General features: G+C 43.3%; 1 protein-coding gene across 6 annotated transcripts; it reads left to right on the top strand.

Moving 5' to 3' along the window:
* The first annotated feature begins 4,146 nt into the window (after positions 1 to 4,146).
* Positions 4,147 to 9,053, top strand: SBSN (suprabasin). Of its 6 annotated transcripts, none has more exons than XM_051988938.1 (5): positions 4,147 to 5,050; positions 5,321 to 5,662; positions 7,067 to 7,123; positions 7,265 to 7,309; positions 8,606 to 9,053. In XM_051988938.1, exons 1-5 carry the CDS (start codon positions 4,178 to 4,180, stop codon positions 8,627 to 8,629), a joined length of 1,341 nt encoding a protein of 446 aa, XP_051844898.1. In that variant the 5' UTR covers positions 4,147 to 4,177; the 3' UTR covers positions 8,630 to 9,053. The 6 variants fall into 6 exon arrangements, with proteins under 6 accessions (XP_051844898.1, XP_051844897.1, XP_051844900.1 ...); XM_051988937.1 differs by having other exon boundaries at positions 4,147 to 4,996; positions 5,159 to 5,662; XM_051988940.1 differs by having other exon boundaries at positions 4,147 to 4,996.
* The last annotated feature ends 14,252 nt before the right edge of the window (positions 9,054 to 23,305 follow it).

Below are 23,305 nucleotides of genomic sequence, written 5' to 3' on the forward strand. Positions count from 1 at the left end.
GCCGTGTTGGAAAAGGGGGAAGAAAAAGATGGAGGGAGAAAAATGTGAAACTTAAACTTCTTCTTCTTCTTCTTCTTCTTCTTCTTCTTCTTCTTCTTCTTCTTCTTCTTCTTCTTCTTCTTCTTCTTCTTTCTTCTTCTTTTCATGGCATTCAGATAGTCCAGGGACTATCTCAATTTTTTCCTTGATCTGTTTTCCAGGGCAGTTGCTTTTGCTATGAAATACCTTACTTTTTCTTAGTTTTTTTTTTCAGCTTTTTGACTTTGTTTCAATCTTTCTTGTTATCTCATTGGGTCATTGGTTTCTACAAACTAGGCAGTTTGTTGCATGGACAGATTTTTTATACATTTTATGCCAAGCTGTTAATTCACTTTCTTTCTTCCATGCTCGTTTGTTTTTTCCATTTTTCCTCATCAAGTGCTCTCATTTCTTTTCTTCGTGAGTTGGCAAAGAATGAGAATATGGGTAAATGTCTAGATAAAACCATTTTTAACTCTTTAATAAAAAGCTCTTGCTTCATTTCTTTTGGGAACTCTGTTAGATTTGTGGCCAAGTTTTTTTTTTTTTTTCTGAAGTATTGTTTTTCATTCTCTTCTGCATTTGTGTCTTGAACATTCCTGCCACAATTATGGCTCATTAAGGTGGAGATCTTTGTTTATTTGTTTATTTGCCCATTCTTTCAATTTACTGCGTCATGACTTTGGACCTGATATTATGTCTGAGCATTGTGCCCTTTTGGAGGGAGAGTCTGGGTTGGTTCTGTTGCTGCTTTCTTGGGGAATTGAGTTTTGTGTTATTCTAGGATCTTACTGACAGTCTGGAAACCTCTAAATTTTCAGAGGTCCCAAAGGGGTCTCATCCAGGACAAAATCTGAGCTCTGTGAATTTCTGATCTGAGTATGGATCAGTACAATTGTAATTGTTGCTGGATTCTGTCCTTACTGGCCAGCTGGAAAATTCTTTTGATTGAGAATGACAGAATTGTAGGCCCACTTATGGTCTGGGATAATGCCCTCGTTATTTCTTTGAAGGGTGGGGTGGGTTCTGGAACTGAGACCCTCTTCTGCTCCTGAGGTGTCAGCTTTCTCCCTTTCTTGAAACATAGTCCAGAGCTTCCCTGCCTAGGAGAATGATGCTTTCTCTTCACTTAGCCTGTCTCTATGACCCAGAACAGAGTAGCTAGTGACAAAGCTACTAGTTGGCATCTATTCCCATTGAGGCCCCTAGTATGGGTTTGGAGATGTCCTAGTATCAGTTTGGGATTTCCTCTTGCCCTGGTGCAATTTTTTTCAAGGGAAATAGTGCACCTTGAAGGGCATGTTCCTAACTGCCCCCCTCCCCCACAGTGTCCACAGTATTCCCTGTTTGTCTCCCAGTGCTCACCTGGCCTGGACAAATGACTCACTGTGACTTTTGAAAATAAATTTCTCATCATGTTTTGATCTGATGCATCTTCTAGGTCTAGTTTGAGGAGTTTTGTGGAAGAGAATTTAGCTATCCAGCCTGTTCCTATTCTGTCTTCTTGGACCTTTTAGCCTCTTTTAAAAGTCACTTTCAGAACATTTTTATTCCTGGAAGAAATGGAGATTATAGGATTTAAAAACTGGAAGAAGTCTTGAAGATCATGCAAGTCTCAATCCCATTTTTTAACAAATGTGGAAACTGAGTCTTAGAGAATCTACAGGAAGGTCACTTAGGAAGTGAGAAGAGGAGTGGGGATTCACATCTAGGTCTTCTGACTCAATGGGAACTTTAATTCTCCAGCCTCAGATTTCTCCAAGCTCTTTGACTGGATCCCTCATTTACTTCATCTCATCCTTTCTCAAGTCTTTAGGTTATACTTGGTTGGGGACATGTCTTCCTCCCAATAGAAATCTAAGATTCTTGAGAGAAGAAATAGTTGTTTCCCTTCTTTGAATTGCCCTACCTCCCCATCCCATCCTAGTTTTACACACACATATGTATTGAATTGAATGGAAGCAAATAGAGATAAAGACAGAGAGAGAAAAAAAAGAGACAGACAAACAGAGATAAAGACACACAGAGAGAAAGAGAGAAAAATGGAGAGAGACAGAGAAATGAAGAGGGAAAGAGAAACAGAAAGACAGAGAGAAATGGAGAGAGATAGAGAGAAAGAGACAGAGAGAAAGACAGACAGACAGAGAGAGAGAGAGAGAGAGAGAGAGAGAGAGAATGATGATAGAATGAGAGAGATAGGAAGATAGGGAGAGGTTGTGGAAAGGTAAGGGGAAATGGGAGTGGCCAATAAGAGACAAATGGGGTGTTAGAGGGAGAAGAAAAAGGGCCAACTTAAGGGAACACCTCCATCTCCATATTTCTGCGACCTCCCCGAGGTACTGATTTCTCCTTCCCCCCAGCCCAAATGCTTTCTACTCTTTGTGGGTTCCCTAGCTAGAGGTCACATGAGACAGCACCCCCTTTCAGCCATCTGTCAGGAACAGCAAAGCCACACCTGGAACTGTCTCCTCTCATTGAGACCGGCTCTAGATCTCGAGGTGATGAAATTAGGAAAATGTCTCCTGAGAAAACTGACATAAGTGAAAAGGCTACATCACCAAGTTGGAAGTGGGAGTGACAGGTGGCTGAGGTGCCAGGAGGCGGACGGAGTTTCTTGGGAAGAGCCGGGGTGCCGGCCGCTTGAATGCTGGGAGGGGGGGGGGGGGGAAGGGGGGAGGTTGTGCTGCTTTTGTTTGGACATATCATGCAGACACGTGAACAGTAAACACAGCTGCCTACCCCACGCACATAGCTGCCTCACCTCCGCGGCTCACACCCTGTGCCTCCTTCCCCCCCTGACTCACTCCCTTGGACTTCCCACCAAAAATGAAGTCCCCCTTCCTCGTCTCCAGGTCCGAGACTTTCCTTCCACTCCTGAAATGCACTTGTCTTGTCCTTAAAACCTGCAGCCCCGAGCTAAAACGCTTGGACGGGGCAGCTGGCTGAGTCCGTGCGTGTGCACAAAGGCCCGCAGCCCCTTGCGCCCGTCGGAACTCGCTCTGGCCACCTCCTCACTCCCAGAGTCACTTGCGCCCCGGAGCCTCAGCGTGCTCCCGTTGCCCAGATCTCTTCCGACCTGTCCAGTTAATCTAACTCCCGAACAAGCCCTGACTTCTTGGGAAGGAGCTAGAGAAGGCAGAACGGGAGAACAGGAAATTTGGGCTCACTGGCCCCCAGCCCAGTTCTGCTCTGACATCCTCCTGCTACCCCAAGTTTCTAGCCCCTCCCCATGGGCACCCCAACCGGATTTTCAGGAGACACTGCGTCTGCTCTCAGGTTGATCAAAATCAGCTCTCCTGCCCTTGCCCTAGGGTTGGGAGGCAGGATGCCTGAGTTCTGGCACGGGAATGGCATTCATGTTCTACTACGTGCGCCCCCTCTCCCGCAATCCTCAAAAGACCTTGCTTCTGGGAACCTGGATGTCCGACCTCCATCCCCCTTGATAAGATGGAGGCTGCCATTTATCTCGGCTTCTCCTGAATCTTCCCTTGTACCTCTCATGGCTCCATCTAGCCTCCCAGGACCTCCAGGCCTCTATCAGTTTTTCCCACCACTTGGAAATTGGAGTGTTTGGTTGGAAATTGGAGACTGGGGGGAGGTCTGGAATATCTGGGCCTGGTGGGTCAGGATACTTAAGACTGGGAGGGGAACAAGATGCCTAGGTCCAGGGAGGAGAACAGGATGACTATCACGGGCAGGTAATGGGAAGGGTGGGGGCTCAAAGACTAAGAATCTGGGTCCTAGGGAGGAGACTGAAATGCTAGAGGGAGTGAAGTACCTGGATCCTAGGAGGGGAGGGGGACTGAAAGTGGGAGAAAGAATCAGGAACCAACAGGAGTGACAAGATGTCTGGGTTGTGGGAGGGAATGAGAAGAGGCGGAGGTTGGAAGGTCAGACATTTGGGTCCAGGGGTGGAGGGACCCTTGCTGGGTCTGTATCTTGGATGCTTGGGACCTCTTGTGTTGTGACTCACCCCTCCCCCTCCTCCTTCCCATTGCTCAACCTGAAATCTCCCTGGGAAACACCACCCTTCAACGGGGACCAGCAACTGTCTCATGGGGCAGCTGAGTCATGGGGGAGTGGAGGAGGGAGGGGAGGCGGGAGGATAAATAGCAGCCTAGTCTCACGAGCTCCTCTCTATATCCCAGCACCTGCCACCATGCAGCCTGCCACCCTAGTCTCCACTTGCTCCTTCCTCCTGCTGTTGGGGGTCTTGCCCGGCTGGACAGCTGAAAATGACCCCATTGGGAAGGTCATTGAGGGCATCAACCATGGGCTGACCAGTGCTGAAAGGGAGATGGGCAAGGCCCTGGATGGCATCAATCGTGGGATCACTCAAGCTGGCAGAGAAGTAGAGAAAGTGTTCAACGGCCTTAGCAGCATTGGGAAGGAGGCTAGCAGGGAGGTAGACAAAGGTGTCCAAGGGATCAACCACAGCTTGGACCAACTGGCCCACGGAGTTAATCATGCTACTGGGCAGGCAGGCAAGGAGACAGAAAAAGTGATCCACGGCGCCAACCAAGGGGTCAACAACGCCGGGAAGGAGGTGGACAAGGGCATCCACGATGTGAATCATGCTGTCGGGCAGGCCGGGAAGGAGGTAGAGAAGTTTGGCCAGGGGGTCAACCATGCCGCTGGGCAGGCCGGGAAGGAGGTGGAGAAGTTGGACCAAGGGATCAACTATTCTGCTGGGCAGGCCGGGAAGGAAGTGGACAGATTTGGCCAAGGGGTCAACAATGCTTTTGGGCAGGCCGGGAAGGAAGTGGACAGATTTGGCCAAGGGGTCAACCATGCTGCTGGGCAGGCTGGGAAGGAAGTAGACAGATTTGGCCAAGGGGTCAATAATGCTGCTGGGCAGGCTGGGAAGGAAGTGGACAGATTTGGCCAAGGGGTCAACCATGCTGCTGGGCAGGCTGGGAAAGAAGTGGACAGATTTGGCCAAGGGGTCAACAATGCTGCTGGGCAGGCTGGGAAGGAAGTGGACAGATTTGGCCAAGGGGTCAACCATGCTGCTGGGCAGGCTGGGAAGGAAGTGGACAGATTTGGCCAAGGGGTCAACAATGCTTTTGGGCAGGCCGGGAAGGAAGTGGACAGATTTGGCCAAGGGGTCAACCATGCTGCTGGGCAGGCTGGGAAGGAGGTGGACAGATTTGGCCAAGGAGTTAACAATGCTTTCGGGCAAGCTGGAAAGGAAGTGGACAAGTTTAACCAGGGAGTCAACCATGCTGCTGGTCAGGCTGGGAAGGAGGTAGAGAAATTTGGTCAAGGAGTCAACCATGCTGCTGGACAAGCAGGGAAGGAGGTGGACAGATTTGGCCAAGGGGTCAACAATGCTTTTGGGCAGGCTGGGAAGGAAGCAGACAAATTTAACCAAGGGGTCAACCATGCTGCTGGGCAAGCAGGGAAAGAAGTAGAAAAGTTTGGTCAAGGGGTCAACCATGCTGCTGGGGAAGCAGGGAAGGAGGTGAACAAGTTTGGCCAAGGGGTCAACCATGCTGCTGGACAGGCAGAGAAGGAGATAGAGAAGGTTAACCAAGGGGTCAACCATGCTGCTGGGCAAGCTGGGAAAGAACTGGAGAAGGTCAAGGAGGATGTCCACCATGGGGTCAACCAAGCCGGCAAGGAGGCCAACCAGCTGCTGAATGTAGGTGAACAAGGGTGGGGAAAATTGGGGTTCTGGGGCAGCTGAGGGAAGGAGAAGTTAAACATTGGACAGGTTGGGAGAACTGGCATGGTTGCTTCTTCTGGTGAAGGGCAGGAAGGGCTAGGGGGTTACCCTTCTGTTACCTCCCCTCCCCATAACCTCCTATGGGTTTGTAGAACCAAGTGGATTCCCATGTTTCTCTCCCCAATGCCATTTATGGAATGCCAGTTATATACAAAGCATTGGCGATGGGTATAAAGGTTTTTAAAATGATCTAATTCCTGCCCTCAAGGAGCTTCCATTCTGCCAGTAGGAATACGAAGTAGAGTGTGATGGGGTCACAGGAGGAATTGAGAGCATGCCCTGAGAAGCTGGGAGAGAGCAGGGAGAAGTTTGATCAGGTCATAGAAGCAGGTGGCCCCAGCCCAGAAGATCATCCCTGTCCACAAAGCCTGTACGGGTGCTTTCCTGGCCCCCGTCTGCCGGCCAAGGGGACAGAAGCTTCTCTGGGTTTGGGGCTCGGAGGGAGGGAGCCAGGTGGTCCTGCCTTCATGGAGCTGTGGATCCAGTTAAGAAGTTAGCAAGATCTAATGGGCGAGCCAGAAAACACAGGTGTGATGACATCCCATAATTACACAACGTGACACAGACGGGTTCTGTCCGTGAAGAGAAGAAAGAGCTGGATCCGTCAGGGAGGACTTCCTAGGGGAAGGGAGGGAGGACGGTGGCTGGGCTGAGGGGAAAGCTAACAAAGGCGTAGTTATTGACCAGGGAGAGAGGGATTCAGCATGTCAGGTGACAGCCATTGGGATTAACGAGGTGGTGACAGCATCTTGGGGCGGACCTGGCTCGGCCACCAGGCAGGAGGCCAGGAGTGGAGGAGGGGGTGGGGCAGGGCTCTGGGTGAGAGACAGCCCTGACTCAGAATGTGGGATTAAGAAAGAGAGGGACAGGGCTGGGATGGGAGAGAGTTGGAGCTGGTTGTGAGGTCCGGCAGCAGTGGGACTGGGGATGTGGGTCAGGGGGTCTGGGAATGGAAGGCTGAGGGCTAGCGTTAAAGAAGGACGTGGTCTTGGGGCTGAGATCTTTGCAGCTGAATTGGGCTTGAAATCAATGCTGGGTCCTGGTGTATGGCCATTGTCTTCATTTGCCCTTCTACCTGGAACACCTTTTTAAAGACCAAAGTAGAAGAGCATCAGGGAACCCAAGGGGAGCCTCTCTTCTGAACTCTAAGAGAAGCCCCCTCCCCAACCTCTCCAGTAGTACCAGCCTGACTTGGTACAAAGGAGGAGCCTTCCCACTTTGTCTGCTCCAGCTTCCCCTGAATGGAGAGGGGGTTCTAGGAAAGGTTGGGGACCCCTAGGAGGCTAAGGGACCCTAACATGATCTTGATCTTACCCTCAGGGAGCTCACCAAGGAGCCGGCGGCAGCGGGGCAGGAGTCACACCCTTGTACTCTGGGGTAAGCTCTTTCTCACAAATGTTTGAACTCTGGAAACAGGGAGGGAAAGGCAAAGGGTCCTGAGGAGGAGAAGGGGATCAAGCGGCAGAAGAGGAAGGAGGAAGAGCTGGGGGCTTAACTCTTGCTTTCTTGAACTTCCAGGCCTCGGTCAACATGCCCTTCATCAACTTGCCAGCCCTGTGGAGAGTAAGTACCTCGCTTTTGGGTAGAGGGTCTCCTTGCCTCCCCTCCCCATCCTTCACCAAGGGAGAGCTTTTATCCTTATCTTTCTGCTCTTGGTTTTGGGCTATCACTATGGATCCTTCCCTCACTTCCCACAGTCTCCTAAGGTCACGATGAGCGCGGAGACAAAACCACTTGGGTTCCATTCTCATCATTGAGCCATGGAGGACAGACGGGACAGACCAGACCTTTCCCTACTTTCCTGGCAGCTAAGAAACTCTTTCCTTCGTCCAGTATCAGGGTCCCTTTGGCATCCAGAGAGAATTTCAATCAATTCTTCACTTATTAAGTTCCTACTATGTGCCAGTTCCCATGCCAGGTATAGGGGATAGAAATACAAAAGTCAGGCAATCCTTGTCCCCCACAGTCTTACAAGGCTAGACCTTTCCCTGTCTTTTTTGATTCCCTGTCCCTTATCCAATTACTGCTAAGCATTGGGGTCTCTGGGGAGGGGTCTGTTCTTCCCAAGGTGGAGGTGAGTCTGCTTCTTATTCCTGGTATAAAGGCCCCTGATCTGTCCTCCTTTCCCTCACTCTGCTCCCAAAGTGACTTCAGCTCTTTACAGATGAGCAAAAAGCCCCCCTCCTCTATCTGCTGTCTGAGATCAGGGAGAGGGGAGAACAGGCCATGCAATCCATCTCCATCAACTGTCCTTTCCTCCCTTGAGGAAGGACACGGACCGCCTTCCTTCACCAACTGCTCAGCTCCTGAGGACAGAATTAGGAGAGATGGTTCTCAGTCTTTGGAACAGAATTCAAGTCTGACCTCAGATACTCTAAATGTGTAACTCTGGGCAACTCACTTAACCTCAGTTTCCTCAATTGTAAAATGGGGATAATAATTGCACTTACCTCCTGGGGCTATTGTGGTCAGGTGAGATAATAATTATAAAGAGTTTAGCACAGAGCCTGACTCATAGTAAGTACTATATAAATATTAGCTACTGTATTTATTATCATTACTATTATTCATAAGAACATAATAATCTAGGCCTTCTTGGTGGATTATGGTTTCTGGCTTGAAGGCTCAACAGTTCCCTCTTCACCTCAAAAGCCTAATCCTTTTCTACTTTGCCTTCCAGTTTTTTACCCTAGTTTCTGATGCTCCCGAGCCCCCATTGGGGCCAGGATCTGGTCTCTGATCTTACCTCTGCTTTCACTTACCTTGTGTTTTCCTCTCTCCCTGTGAGTCTCCCCCCCCCCCCCAGGTCTAACTCTGACTCCTTTGGCCCAGCTCTTACAACCCCCTTTTTCTTTCCAGAGCATCGTCAACATCAACCCATGAACTGACTGATGGACTTGCCCGGCTGTGCTGAGCAGGCTCTGTGGAATGGTCTTCCAAGTGTTTTTGAAGAACTTGGGGGGGAGGGCATTGTGTGGGCGGGGAACCACTTCCGGGACGAAAGGAGTCGGGGTGGGGGATTGTTATAAATGCCATAAACTGGTACTCACTCCCCCTTTGTGTCCTCTAAAACAATTTTCCTTTTTTATTATGAACCTAAAGACAAGCGTTTCCACATATCAGAGTACATGTACCTGAATGGGTTTGAAAAGCTTGTCAAGAAAGCAAAGGGAATATTTGGTAAATAACTATTTTCCTATTTAAATATTCCCAAAGTTGTAGTGTTTAGTGAAAAAAAATTTACATTTAATGACTTTATGATACTAAAATGTTATGAACACAATAAAGTTTTCTTTACGAAAATTAACCCATTTTGTTTCTTATGTACATCTACTCGGAAAACTCTAGAATTCACTTTCTTTCATAGTTCATGTTTCCCCAAGATTTTAATGAAAGCTACAAGATTACAGAGATCAAAATAAAATTGGGAATTCTTGTATTATACATAGGAAACCATAAATCTCAGTTCTACCCAGCTCGGTATATATTTTCAGCTGTTTCGGTCATGTCCAACTCTACATGTCCCCATTGGGGTTTTCTTTGCAGAGATGCTGGAGTGGTTGGCCATTTCCTTCTCCAACTCATTTTACAGAGGAGGAAACGGAGGTAAACAGGGTTAAATGTCCTGCCCAGGGTCATAAAGCTCATGAGCATCCCAGGCCAAATTTGAAGTCGTCTGGCTCCATGGCTAGCGCTCTATCCGCTGCAGCACCACCTAGCTGCCCCATTTGAAAGTATCTGTTATCTTGATACATGATAACGCCATTACTGCCTTACTTCTGGATCTCCTACACAACTTCTTTCTGTTTTCTTCTGAGTGCTTTAAAAATGTTCCTTTGACACATTCTCTTCTTATCCCTGCCCCAAGCCTCAGTGGGCTTTGGACACAGTGAAAGAATCCAGATGCAAGAGCCAAAGGACCACAGTTTAAATGTCACTCTTTAAACACCTCAGGCAAGTCATTTGGCTTACCCAGTCTCAGTTTTCCTGGATTGAAAATGGGAGTGTTGGACTAAATGGCCTCTGAGAAAAAGGGATTTTGGTTTGTTGCTGACCTTTGGGAGTTGGAGGTGATCATGGCACCAGCCAGATTGTCCAAGTTTTCAAAGTTGTTTTCGTTCACAATCTGTGTGATCACTATGTGAACTTCTCTCTGCCGGTTGTATTCACCTTAGTCTGTGAAAAGAATGCAGGAGCTAGAGTCAGACACTTAAGAACTGGGGAAACCAACTCTTGGAGCCTCAGTTTCCTCATCTGCAAAAGTATCATTTGTCACAGGATTGTTGAAAGGCTCAAATGAATTACCATACGTAAACAAAACTTGAAGCCAATGTGTTAGCCATGATCAGTTCAAGCAAGTCTCTGGGGTTGAATGGAGTAAGAGCCCTCATTCCTGAAAGGGGTCAGAGCCAGGGGCCAGGGGCATTTCTGAGGCTCTTCTTCTTTCCCTCCCTCCCTCCCTCTTTCCCTTCCTTCCTTCCTTCCTTCCTTCCTTCCTTCCTTCCTTCCTTCCTTCCTTCCTTCCCTTCCCTCCCTCCCTCCTTTCTTTCTTTCTTCTCTTCTTCCTTCCTTCCTTCTTTCTTTTTTCTTTCTTTCTTTCTTTCTTTCTTTCTTTCTTTCTTTCTTTCTTTCTTTCTTTCTTTTTTCTTCTTTCTTTCTTTCTTCTCTTCTTCCCTCTCTTTCTTTCCCTATTTCTTTCTCCCTTGTCTTTTGTTCTCTCTCTCTTTACTTCTCTCTTTCTTCCTTTCTTGATTTCTTCCTTCCTCCCTCTTTCTTCTTTCCTTACCTTTCCTTCCTCTCTCCCTCCCTCCTTTCCTTCCCTCCCACCTCCCTTCCTTCCTCCTTCTCCCCTCCTTCTCATTCTTCCTTCCTTCCTTCCTTCCTTCCTTCCTTCCTTCCTTCTTTCTTTCTTTCTTTCTTTCTTTCTTTCTTTCTTTCTTTCTTTCTTTCTTTCTTTCTTCTTTTTTCTTTCTTTCTTCTTTCTTTCTTTCTTCCTTTCTTCTTTCTTTCTCTTCTTCCCTCTTTCTTTCTTTCTTTCTTTCTTTCTTTCTTTCTTTTTCTTTCTTCTTTCCTTTCTCTTTCTTTCTTTCTTCTTTCTTTCTTCTTTCTTTCTTCCTTCCTTCCTTCCTTCCTCCCTTCCTTCTTTCTCTTTCTTTGTCTCTTTCTTTATCTTCTTCCCTCTCTCTCTTTTTTTCTCTTTAGTTCTCTCTCTTTCTTCCTTTCTTGATTTCTTCCCTCCTTCCTCTTTCTTCTTTCCTTTCCTTTCTCTCTCTCCCTCTCTTCTTCCCTTCCCTCTCTCCCCTTCCTCTTCCCTCCCTCCCTCCCTTCCTTCTCTTCCTTCCTTCTTTCTTCTTTCTTTCTTTCTCTTTGTTTCCTTCTTTATCTTCTTCCCTCTCTTTCTCCCTTTTCTTTTGTTCTCTCTTTAGTTCTCTCTCTTTCTTCCTTTCTTGATTTCTTCCCTCCTTCCTTCCTTTCTCTCTCTCTTTACTTCTCTCTTTCTTCCTTCCTTTCTCTCTCTCCCTCCCTCCTTCCCTTCTCTCCCTCCCCTTCTTCCTCCCTCCCTCTCTCCCTTCTTCCTTCCTTCCTTCCTTCCTTCCTCCTTCCTTCTTTCTTTCTTTCTTTCTTTCTTCTTTTTTCTTTCTTTCTTTTTCTTTCTTTCTTTCTTTCTTTCTTTCTTTCTTTCTTTCTTTTTCTTTCTTTTTTCTTCCTTCCATCCTTCTTTCTTTCTCTCTTTCTTTCTCTCTTCCCTCTCTTTCTGTTTCTTTCTCCCTTTTCTTTTGTTCTCTCTCTCTCTAGTTCTCTTTCTTTCTTCCTTCGTTGATTACTTCCTTCCTTCCTTTTTCTTCTTTCCTTTCTCTCTCTTTCCTTCCCTTTCTCTCTCTCTCCTTCCTTCCCTTCCCTCCCTCCCTCTCTCCCTCCTTCCCTTCCTTCCTTCTCTTTCTTTCTTTCTTTCTTCTTTCTTCTTTTCTTTCTTTCTTTCTTTCTTTCTTTCTCTTTCTTTCTTTCTTTCTTTCTTTCTTTTTTCTTCCTTCCATCCTTCTTTCTTTCTCTCTTTCTTTCTCTTCTTCCCTCTCTTTCTTTCTGTTTCTTTCTCCCTTTTCTTTTGTTCTCTCTCTCTCTCTAGTTCTCTTTCTTTCTTCCTTCATTGATTTCTTCCTTCCTTTTTCTTCTTTCCTTTCTCTCTCTTTCCTTCTCTTTCTTTCTCTCTCCTTCCTTCCCTTCCCTCCCTCCCTCTCTCCCTCCTTCCCTTCCTTCCTTCTTTCTTTTTCTTTCTTTCTTTTTTCTTCCTTTCTTCCTTCTGTCCTTCTTTCTTTCTCTTCTTCCCTCTCTTTCTTTCTCCCTTTTCTTTTGTTCTCTCTCTCTCTAGTTCTCTCTCTTTCTTCCTTCGTTGATTTCTTCCTTCCTCTTTTTTCTTTCCTTTCTCTCTCTTTCCTTCCCTTTCTCTCTCTCTCCTTCCTTCCCTTCCTTCCCTCCCCCCTCCCCTCACCAAATAAGTGAGTTGGTTTTTTGACACATTATCACAGTGAAAAGAAGTTTGTATCCAGATGCAAACACTTGGGTTTAAGTCTTGATTCTATGATTTAGTTGACCGAAGTGGACTTGGGCAAACCACTCAGCTTAGAAGGGATTTTCTGTTCCTCCTTTCTAACATGAAGGGCTTAGCTGAGAATAAGATTTCTTCTATTTCCAATGGGCCAATTCTGTGAGTTTTGGGGGATTTTCAGTGGCCCCTCTGCACATGAGTCCAGGGTTATGAGTGATGAGACTCTTGAACAATTCTCCAGTAACAATAAACATAATGAGATCCTTCTGAGTACAGAAGGCAATCAGATAGTGAAAGAATTGGGTGGTGGAGTCAGAGAACCTGTGTTCAAACGCTGGAGGAGGTTGAGAGAGATACAAACCTCATGGAGCTCACTTTCTAAGGAGATCAGGCATCTATATTGTGTGTTATCAAGAAAGTCAGTCTGCCAATGAGCATTTATGAAGCACCTAGTATTTGCCAGGTAGGTCAGTAGTGATAGAATACAAGCCTTGGAGTCTTCCTGACTCCGAATTCAAATTTGACACCCGACACTTCTTGGTTGTATGATTCTGGGCAAGTCACTTCATTCTGCTTGCCTCAGTTTCCTCATGTGTAACATGAGAAGGAGAAGGAAATGACAAACTGCTCCAGTCTCTTTGACAAGAAAACCTTAAAATAGAATCACAAAATGTTGGGCAGGACTGGACTGGATGACAACAACAATTTTCCAGGCACCGTGCTAAGTCCTGGAGACACAAAGAAAGACAATCCCTGCTTTCAAGAAGCTCACATAACTGGGAGAGCCAGCATGCAAACACTAAGGGACAAACAAGAGATCTATAGAATAAATCCTGATTTCTTGCATTTGTCTTCTCTCAATTCACATGGCCACTCTGGTCAGGCCCTCATTTCCTCTCCTTTAGACTGTTGCAAAAGATTCCTAATTGGTTTCCCTTCTCTCTTCTTTATATTCCATCCTCCATTTTTATTGAGTCATTTCAGTTGTGTCCAACTCTGTGAACTCAGTTGGGGTTTTCTTGGCAAAGATACTGAGGTAGTTTATCATTTCTTTCTCATTTTACAGATGAGAAAACAGAGGCAAATAGGGTGAAATAACTTTTCCAGGTTTATACAGCTACTAAGAGTCTGAGGTTAAATTTGAACTCAGGAAGATAAGTCTATCTGTCTTCAGGCTGGGGGCTCCATGCATTATGGCCTTCCCTATCTGCCCAATTGGTCTTTCCTTATTTCTTTTTTTAAAGCTTCCCCCTCAAAAAAAAATATGCATAGTTTTCAACATTTAGTCTTGCAAAACCTTGTGTTCCAAAATTTTCTCCTTCCCTTCCTCTCATCTTCCTTCCCCTAGACAGCAAGTAATCCAATATAGATTAAATACATGCATTTTTTCTAAATATATTTTCACAATTATCATGCTGTATCAGAAAAGTCAATTCAAAAAGGGAAAAAATAAGAAAGAAAACAAAATGCAAGTAAATAACAAAAAAAAAAAAAAAAGTAAAAATGCCATGTTGTGGTCCACACTCAGTTCCCATGGTTCTCTCTCTGAATGCAAATGGCTCTCTTCATCACAAGACCATTGGAACTGGCCAGAATCCCATTGTTGAAAAGAGCCACGCCCATCAGAATTGATCATTATATAATTTTGCTGTTGCTATGTACAATTCTCTTGATTCTACTCACTTCACTATGTAAGTCTTTCCAGGCCTTTCTGAAATCATCCTGCTAATGGTTTCTTTTAGAAATAATATTCCATAACGTTCATGTACCGTAGCTCATTCAGCCATTTTCCAACCGACGGCATCCACTCACTTTCCAGTTTCTTGCCACTACAAAAAAGGGCCACAAGTATTTTTGCACACATTGGTTCTTTTCCTTTTTTGTGTGATATCTCTGGGATACAGATCCAGCAGATCTGTACCAAAGGGTTTACACAGTCTGATAGTTCCCTATTGTTTTCCAGAATGGACAGATCATTTCACAACTATGTACACTAACAATGTGTTAGTGTCCTAGTTTTCCCACATTTCCAACCTTTGTCATTATCTTTTCCTGTCATCCTTGCCAATCTGAGAGATGTATAATGATACCTCAGAGTTGTCTTAATTTGCATTTCTCTGATCAATAGTGATTTAGAGCATTTTTATATGACTAAATGATTTTAATTTCTTCATCTGAAAATTGTCCCCCAAAGAGATACTAAAGAAGGGAAAGGGACTTGTATGTGCCAAAATGTTTGTGGCAGCCCAGTTTATAGTGTCTAGAAACTGGAAAATGAATGGGTGCCCATCAATTGGAGAATGGTTGGGTAAATTGTGGCATATGAATGTTATGGAATATTATTGTTCTGTAAGAAATGATCAGCAGGATGATTTCAGAAAGGCCTGGAGAGACTTACATGAACTGATGCTGAGTGAAATGAGCAGGACCAGGAGATCATTATATACTTCAACAACGCTACTGTATGAGGATGTATTCTGATGGAAATGGATTTCTTCAACAAAGAGAAGCTCTAACTCAGTTTCAATTGATCAATAATGGACAGAAGCAGCTACACCCAAAGAAAGAACATTGGGAAATGAATGTATTGTTTGCATTTTTGTTTTTCTTCTTGGGTTATTTTTACCTTCTGAATCCAGTTCTTCCTGTGCAACAAGAGAACTGTTTGGTTCTACACACATATATTGTATCTAGGCTATACTGTGCCATATTTAACACGTATAGGACTGCTTGCTATCTCTGGGAGGGGGTGGAGGGAGGGAGGGGAAAAGTCGGACAGAAGCGAGAGCAAGGGATAATGTTGTAAAAAATTACCCAGGCATGGGTTCTGTCAATAAAAAGTTATAATTATGAAAAAAATAAAACTGATGATGGTAGATTGACTATTATAGGATAGTCAATTTGTAAAACTGCAAACTCTGATCATATTAGCTGTTTCCACAGCTAAGCCCATGCAAATTATTCAACCCGGTGCCATATACTTCCTCTCAAAAGTCTCAGATTGTTATTGTCTATGTGAGGCTTTGTATCCAGGAGAAGATTAAAGATATTCTTGTACTTGCAAAAAAAAAAAAAGAAAATTGTCTGTTCATATCCTTTGTGCATTTATCAATTGACAAATATGACTTGTATTCCTATACATTTGAGCTAATTCTCTTTATATTTTAGAAATGAGGTCTTTATCAGAATCCTTGGATATAAAATCCCCCCCCCCCAAGTTTACTGCTTCCCCTCTAATCATGTCTGCATTGGTTTTGTTTGTACAAAAAAAAATTAACTTAATATAATCAAAATTATCCATTTTGTATTCCCTAATGTACTCTAGTTCTTCTTTGGCCACAAATTCCTTCCTTCTCTACAGATCTGAGAGGTAGACGATCCTTTGTTCTTCTAATTTGCTTATAATATCACTCTTTATGTCTAAATCATGAATCCATTTTGACCTTATCATGGTATAGGGTATTAGGTGCCTAGTTTCTGCCATATCCGTTTCCAATTTTTCCAGTAATTTTTGTCAAATAGTGAGTTCTTCTTCCAGAGACTAGGGTCTTTGGGTTTGACAAACACTAGATTTCTATAGTAATTGACTATTTTGTCTTGTGAACCTAACCCATTCCACTGATCGATTACTCTATTTCTTAGTACCAAATGGTTTTGATGACCATTCCTTTATAATATAGTTTTAGGTCTGGTTCAGCTAGACTACCTTCATTTGCTTTTAAACATTAATTATCTTGAAATTCTTGACCTTTTAGTTTTCCAGATGAATTTTATTATTTTTTCTAGCTCTGTAAAATAATTTCTTGGGAGTTTGATTGGTATGGCATTGAATAAGTAGATTAATTTAGATAGAATTGTCATTTATATTATGTTAGTTCTACCTACTCATGAGCACTTGATATTGTTCCAGTTGATTAGATATGACTTTATTTGTATGGAAAGTATTTTGCAATTGTGTTCATATAATTCTTGACTTTGTCTTGGCAGGTAGACTCTCCAAGTGATCTTTCTTGCAGTTTGTCCAACACAGCAGAGATTTTCCCCTTCATACATGGAATGTGTTCCATCCTCACCTCTGGCTCTCAGAATCTCTAGTTCCTTCAAAGCCTGAGTCATACCAACTCCTTCATGAGGTTTTTACCTTATTCCCTGCCCCCAGCCAGCTGCTGGTCTCTTCCTCCCAAATGCCTTGTATTAACCTGTATGAACTTCGATGTTTGCTCCTCCTAATTAAGCAGAAGCCTTTCAGAACAGGGAGCAATTCATTGCCATCTCTGCATCCTCAGCACTTTGGAAAGTCATGGCAAATAGCCATCTTTAGAAATACTTCTAATATTATTAAGGAAGGAATCTGTGGTCAAAGCAAAACTAGAGTACATTATAATACGCAAAATGGATAATTTTAATTATATTAAGTTTAAAAGTTTTTATACAAACAAAACCAACGCAGACAAGATTAAAAGGGAAGCAATAAACTGGGGGAAAAGGGTTCTGATAAAGGCCTCATTTCTAAAATATAGAGAATTGACTCAAATTTATGAGAATACAAACCATTCTCTAAATGATAAGTGGTCAGAGGACATGAAAAGACAATTTTCAGATGAAGAAATGAAAACCATTTATAGTCGTATTAAAAAATGCTCTAAATCATTATTGATTAAAGAAATGCAAATTAAGACAATTCTGAGGTATCACTGCACACTTCTCAGATTGGCTAAGATGACAATGGCAAATGTTGGAGGGGATGTGGGAAAATTGGGACACTAATGGGTGGAATAGTGAATGAATCCAGCCATTCTGGAGAGCAATAGGGAACTATGCCCAAAGGGACATATACTCTTTAATTCAGCAGTGTCTCTACTGGATCTGTATCCCAAAGAGATCATAAAAAAGAGAAAAAGGATCCACCTGTGCAAAAATGTATCAGCTCTTTTTGTAGTGGCAAGAAACTGGAAACTTGAGTGGAAGCCCCTCAGGTGGAGAATGGCTGAATAAGTTATGGGATATGAATGTTATGGAATATTATTGTTCTGTAAGAAATGACCAGCAGGATGATTTCAGAGAGACCTGGAGAGACTGATATGAACTGATACTAAGTAAAGTGAACAGAACTAGGAAAATAAGAAGATGTGGACATGGATCTTTTCAACACTGTAGTGATTCAAGGCAATTCCAATGGTCTTGTGATGGAGAGAGCCATCTGCATCCAGAAAGAGGGGTATGAATGTGGATCACAGAATAGTATTTTCACCTTTTTTGTTATTGTTTGTTTGCATTTTGTTTTTGTTTTTTTTCCTCATTTTTTTTCTTTTTGATCCGATTTTTCTTGTGCGGCAAGGCAATTGTGGAGATATGTATAGAAGAATTGCACAAATTATTTAACATATTGAATTACTTGCCATCTAGAGGAGAGGTGGGGAGAAGGGAAGGAGAAAAATTTGCAACACAAGGTTTTGCAAAGGTGAATGTTGGAAATTATCTATTCATATGTTTGTAAATAAAAAAAAATTAATTAAAAAACAAACAAACAAAAAAGAAATCCTTCTTACTGAGTGTCAACTAGTTACCCTGCCTCCTCCCATGCAAACCTTTACATCTTTCCTGACTTGGATGGGTGGAGGTCACAGGTTATGGTGGAATGAGCCTTGGCTCTGGAGTCAAAGGGTATAGGTTTAAATCCAGTTGTTCAGGCATATTAGATCAGAACTTAAAGAAACCTTAATGTTCATCTGCTTCAACTCCTTCAATTATATAAAGGAAACTGAGGCAAGGTCAGGCAGAGTCAGGCTTCAAACTGAGGTCTTCTAAACCTAAATCTAGTGTTGAGATGTGGGGAAATATCAAAAACTGAACTAAAAGAAGAGGGTGCTCTCCATCAAATAGTCATCTAGACAGCAGCCAGACCAGAGGCTGCAAATTCAAAACTGCAGAGGACTTACTTACAGGTTGTAGAGGAGGAGACTCTGGATTCAAATCCCACTTCTTAAATTTATTATTTGTGCAGGAAACTCTAGCTCCATGGGCCTCAATTTAATCTCCTGTAAAATGAGAGTATTGGACTAAATGTCCTCTGAGATCCCTTCCAACCCTAAATCTGTAATCCTGTACAGTCTAGTCCAACTCTATCATTTAACAAATGAGGAAACTGAGGCACAGAAAGGTTACTTATTTAAGATCTCTTAGGGTATTGAATAGCAAAGCTGTTATTCAAACCAACTTTTCTTACTCTAAATTCATTTTTTAAAAAAATAACTTTTTATTGACAGAACCCATGCTAGGGTAATTTTTTACAGCATTATCTCTCGCACTCACTTCTGTTCTGATTTCCCCCCTCCCTCCCTCCACCCCCTCCCCTAGATGGCAAGCAATCCTTTACATATTGAATAGGTCACAGTATATCCTAGATACAATATATGTGTGCAGAACCGAACAGTTCTCTTGTTGCACAGGGAGAATTGGATTCAGAAGGTAGAAATAACCCGGGAAGAAAAACAAAAATGCAAGCAGTTTATATTCATTTCCCAGTGTTCTTTCTTTGGGTGTAGCTGCTTCTGTCCATCCTTGATCACTTGAAACTGAAATAACTCTCTTTATCGAAGAGATCCACTTCCATCAGAATACATCCTCATACAGTATCGTTGTTGAGGTATATAATGATCTCCTGGTTCTGCTCGTTTCACTTAGCATCAGTTCATGTAAGTCTCTCCAGTCCTCTCTGTGTTCATCCTGCTGGTCATTTCTTACAGAACAATAATATTCCATAACATTCATATACCACAATTTACTCAACCATTCTCCAACTGACGGGCATCCATTCATTTTCCAGTTTCTGGCCACTACAAACAGGGCTGTCACAAACATTTTGGCACATACAGGCCCCTTTCCCTTCTTTAGTATCTCTTTGGAGTGTAAGCCCACTTACTCTAAATTCATAACTTTCCCCCTTGCATTGGAGAAGTGCTGGTAAATAACAACCAATTCTCCTCCTTCTTCCTCAAATCTGTACATGACATAATTTCCAGTTTAATCTGCATTATTGATATTTTCATCACTTTCTTAAATCCAGACAACCAACAAACCAGGAACTTAAATCTTGATTTATAGTAGTTGTCAATTTCAGAGATATAAATGTTCATGTGGAAAATTTAACAACCAGCTTTGATTAAGAACTAATTCCAGCATGTGCAGACTTTGTATTTACAAGGAGTCCAGCACTTCAGCCACCTTGGAAATGGGAAAAGTAGCTGGTTTTGTTACCTATTCTAACCGTGTTTTGTTGTTCAGTCACGTCTGACTATCCGTGACCCCATCTGGGGCTTTCTCGGCAGAGATGCGGCAATAGCTGACCATTTCCTCCTCATTTTACAGATGAGGAAACTGAGGCAAACAGGGTGAAGTGACTTGCCCAGGCTCACACAGCTGTGTCTGAAGTCAGATTTGAACTCAGGAAGAGGAGTCAGGGAAAAACTGACATCTGAGGTATATTTGTACAGGGTGTGTGTGTGTGTGTGTGTGTATAAATGTGTGTATGTATACATTCATTTATCTCAGATGTTACTGGATATATGAGAATGGCAGGATGGTCCATGAGGGATCCAGGGAATCAGATGCCTGTAGTAAGTGATTATCCTGCCTAGAGTTAAGGTCTCCTCTTTCCACCAGGGATCTTGGCCTGTTGGGTGAGATGAGGTCAAGACCCTCTCATTCCTTAGGGTTTTAAATTCACCCACCCCAACGAGGGCCTCCCCACACTTTTACTCACCCTTCTGATTGTAAACCAAGAATGATGCAATCATTGCAGTGATGCTTACATCACTTACAGCATAGGTTGCAAGACAGAAAGTAGACAGACCCTTGTCCCAGGGATACTGAAATATTTCTAACAGCACTTTTGGTAATACTGAGAATGGGAAGAGCTGAATAAACTATGGCAGGAGAATGTCATTGTGCTGGAAGAAAAAAAGAGTGGAAAGAATTCAGAGACACTTGAAAGACTTGTACGAACTGATGCAAAACTAAGTAAGCAGAGAGAACTAGGAGAACAATTGATATACACAAAGGGAAACCACCCTGGGAGACTTCAGAACTCTACTACAATAGCTTCCCAGGAATACTCAGGAGCATATGAGGGTGAAGGCTGACTCATACTTCTTGCCAAAGAAGTGCTGGGAAGAGGTGGGAAATGATGCAAAGTTTTCTTTCTTTTAAATTTTTTCTTCTAAAAAAACTCAGTTTTTCAATAGATGTCCATCAATTGGGGAATGGTAGTATGATATATGAAAGTGGTGGAATATTATTATTCTACAAAAATGATGAACAGATTGATTTTAGAAAGGCCTGGAAAGATTTGCATAAACTGAGTGAAGCAAGCAGAGCCAGGGAAACATTATATACAGCAATATCAGGATTGTGCAATGATCAACTACGGTAGACTTGGTTCTTCTCAATGGATCAGTGATCCAAGGCAATCCCGATAAACTCTGAATAGAAAACATCATTTCCATCCAGCCAGCAGAACCAGAAAAACATTGTACATGGTAACAGCATGTTGACCACTATGACAAACTTGGTTTTTCTCAGCAGTTCAATGATCCAAGGCAATCCCAATAAACTTTGGATGGAAACCACCATCTACCTTCAGAGAGAGAGAACTATGGAGACTGAATATATATATATCATCACATACTATTTTCGCCTGTTTTTTTCTTATGATTTTCCCTTTTGTTCTGATTTTTCTCTCCCAACATGATACATATGGAAATATGTAAAAAATGAATGTACATGTATAACACAAATGTTTTTACATATAACTGGAGAAAATTAAAATTATAATAAAAAACAAAAAACCCTCATTTTAATGATTTTTTAAATTTTCCTATCATCTTCATTTTAGCATATTCCTTCTTTCCCTCTCCAGTGAAGCAACACTCGAAGGACTAAATCAATTAAAAAAAAAGGCATTTCCACAAAAATTATCTATTCATCACACCTGACAGCTTATACACCATTCCATACCCATAGATCCTCTACAAGAAAGGAGGAAGGGAAGGCACATGTTTTCTGATGTAACGAATATGTTTCTTTTATTTGCTTGATTATACTTATTTGTTATAAGTATGTAACTAAAATGACAAAATGATGAAATCTATGTTACCTTTTGTGATTGTCTCTATTCCTTGTTTGATTAAGAATCCTTCCCCTGTTGTTGTTGTTCAATTGTTTCACTCTTGTCTGACTCTTGTTGACTCATTGGGGTTTTCTTGGAAAAGATACTAGTGTGGTAGGCCATTTTCTACTCTTTTTTTCTTTTCTGAAGCAAATGGGATTAAGTGACTTGCCCAGGATCACACAGCTAGGAAGTGTTAAGTGTCTGAGGCCAGATTTGAACTTCTCCTGACTTCAGGGTTGTGCTCTATCCACTGCACCACTTAGCTTCCCCTTACAGTTCATTTTACAGAGGAAGAAACTGAGGCAAATAGGTTTAAGTGACTTGCCTCGGTTAGTCTTGGACCACATTTGAATTCATGGAATCTTCCCGACTCCAAGCTTGTCACTCTATCCACTTCATCCCCTAGTGTCCATATTTTGTGTTATGACTCCAATATTCAGACCTAGTATCCCTGTGCCTTTATTGTTGTATATGGTAGAATATATTCTTCTAAATTTAATTTCTGCCAAAATACCTGCCTATTTTTCCTTCAGTTCTCGTCACATAGGAAGTTTTTCTCTGGGTTATGAGTTCCTGTGTTTCCTGAGCACTGGGTTATTGAGTCTGATTGCTTCTGGTTATTTCTTATCTAGATTGTCTGCTGCTCTACCTTTCTATTTTTTAAACAATGCCCAATGGCTTAGATGATTACTGCTTTGTAGTATAATTTGAGGTCTGGAAATGTTATTCTAAGGGAGGATTCTATACGGGTTGGAATATGGCAGAAGGCAGTGGGATGTATAGGAACATGAAAAAAGGAAAAAAAAAGCATTTTTAAAAGCAGTTAAAAAGACAGTTCTTATGTCTCTATAATGGGATGTCCCAAATGGGAAAAGAGAACAGGCTTCTTTCTTGATATATAGCACAGCTTCAACACAGCCAGAACCAGGGAAAGAAAAAAGACATTGAGAGAAAGAGATACTGTCTAGTATGGTGATTTTTCTCTGTCTCAGACTGTTTATTTTTATGTTGCTGCAACACAGACATAGAAACTTTGACAGAAAGACACATCCTGCCATTATTGTGATTCCCAGAGATAACAATGAGTACCAAATGGAAGGGAGAGGGGCAGAAGCTCTTGCCAAGGAAGGAGCAGGAAATGGGAGCTGCGGGGGAAGAGGGAGAGGCTGGGGGTCTTGATGCTTGGGTCCTTGGGGAGAAGGAGAGAGCTCTCAGATCTCTGCCCGTGACTCCGGACGGGGCCAAAGAGTCAGTCTGAGGGCACTGCTCTGACCTCATCCCTTGAATTATCCTCCCAGCTCTCTAACAAGCTTGGTCTTTCTCCACTGCTCTGGCCCTGGGGGAGACTGGGGGATGGGGGGTTATTTTGAGCTGACCCACCCCTCACGGGGCAGTGTTGAGTTCACACCCATGCCCCCTCTATGAATGGGTAAACAGGATGCTTAGGGCCGCTTCCTTCTTCCCTCCTTTCCTCCCACTCCGTCCCCAGGGTGGCTGTGCCTCCTACTTACTCCTTTCCTCCCTGCCCTAGTCCCTATGCCAAGAGCATCCCAAATGCCATCACAGTGACACCTTATTCCCAGGGCTATGGCCTTCTTGGACACCAGAATTCCCCATGCAGGTAATAGTCAGAGGATGACGAAAGCAACTCGCGTTGCTCCCTCCATAGGCCGGGATGGCGCGAGTGGAAGAGGTTATCTTTGGGAATCAGACCCAGATCCAGAGAGGGAGGCTGGCAAGGCAATACTGGGGAGACAATCAACCAATCAATCATCAGTCAATCAATCAATCCGCAAATGTTCATTAAGACACCCGGCCAGGTGAGGGGGTTAGGGAGCAGTTCCTT

Source organism: Antechinus flavipes, chromosome 3, assembly GCF_016432865.1.
Source record: "Antechinus flavipes isolate AdamAnt ecotype Samford, QLD, Australia chromosome 3, AdamAnt_v2, whole genome shotgun sequence".
Lineage (NCBI taxonomy): Eukaryota > Metazoa > Chordata > Mammalia > Dasyuromorphia > Dasyuridae > Antechinus > Antechinus flavipes.

What these genes read in the sequence shown, in the direction of transcription:
- SBSN (XM_051988936.1), top strand. Translation starts at nt 4,178, where the DNA reads ATGCAGCCTGCCACCCTAGTCTCCACTTGCTCCTTCCTCCTGCTGTTG. An exon ending in TCACACCCTTGTACTCTGGG is followed by an intron (nt 7,124 to 7,264) that starts GTAAGCTCTTTC and finishes TTGAACTTCCAG; the next exon opens with GCCTCGGTCAACATGCCCTT. An exon ending in ACTTGCCAGCCCTGTGGAGA is followed by an intron (nt 7,310 to 8,605) that starts GTAAGTACCTCG and finishes TTTTCTTTCCAG; the next exon opens with AGCATCGTCAACATCAACCC.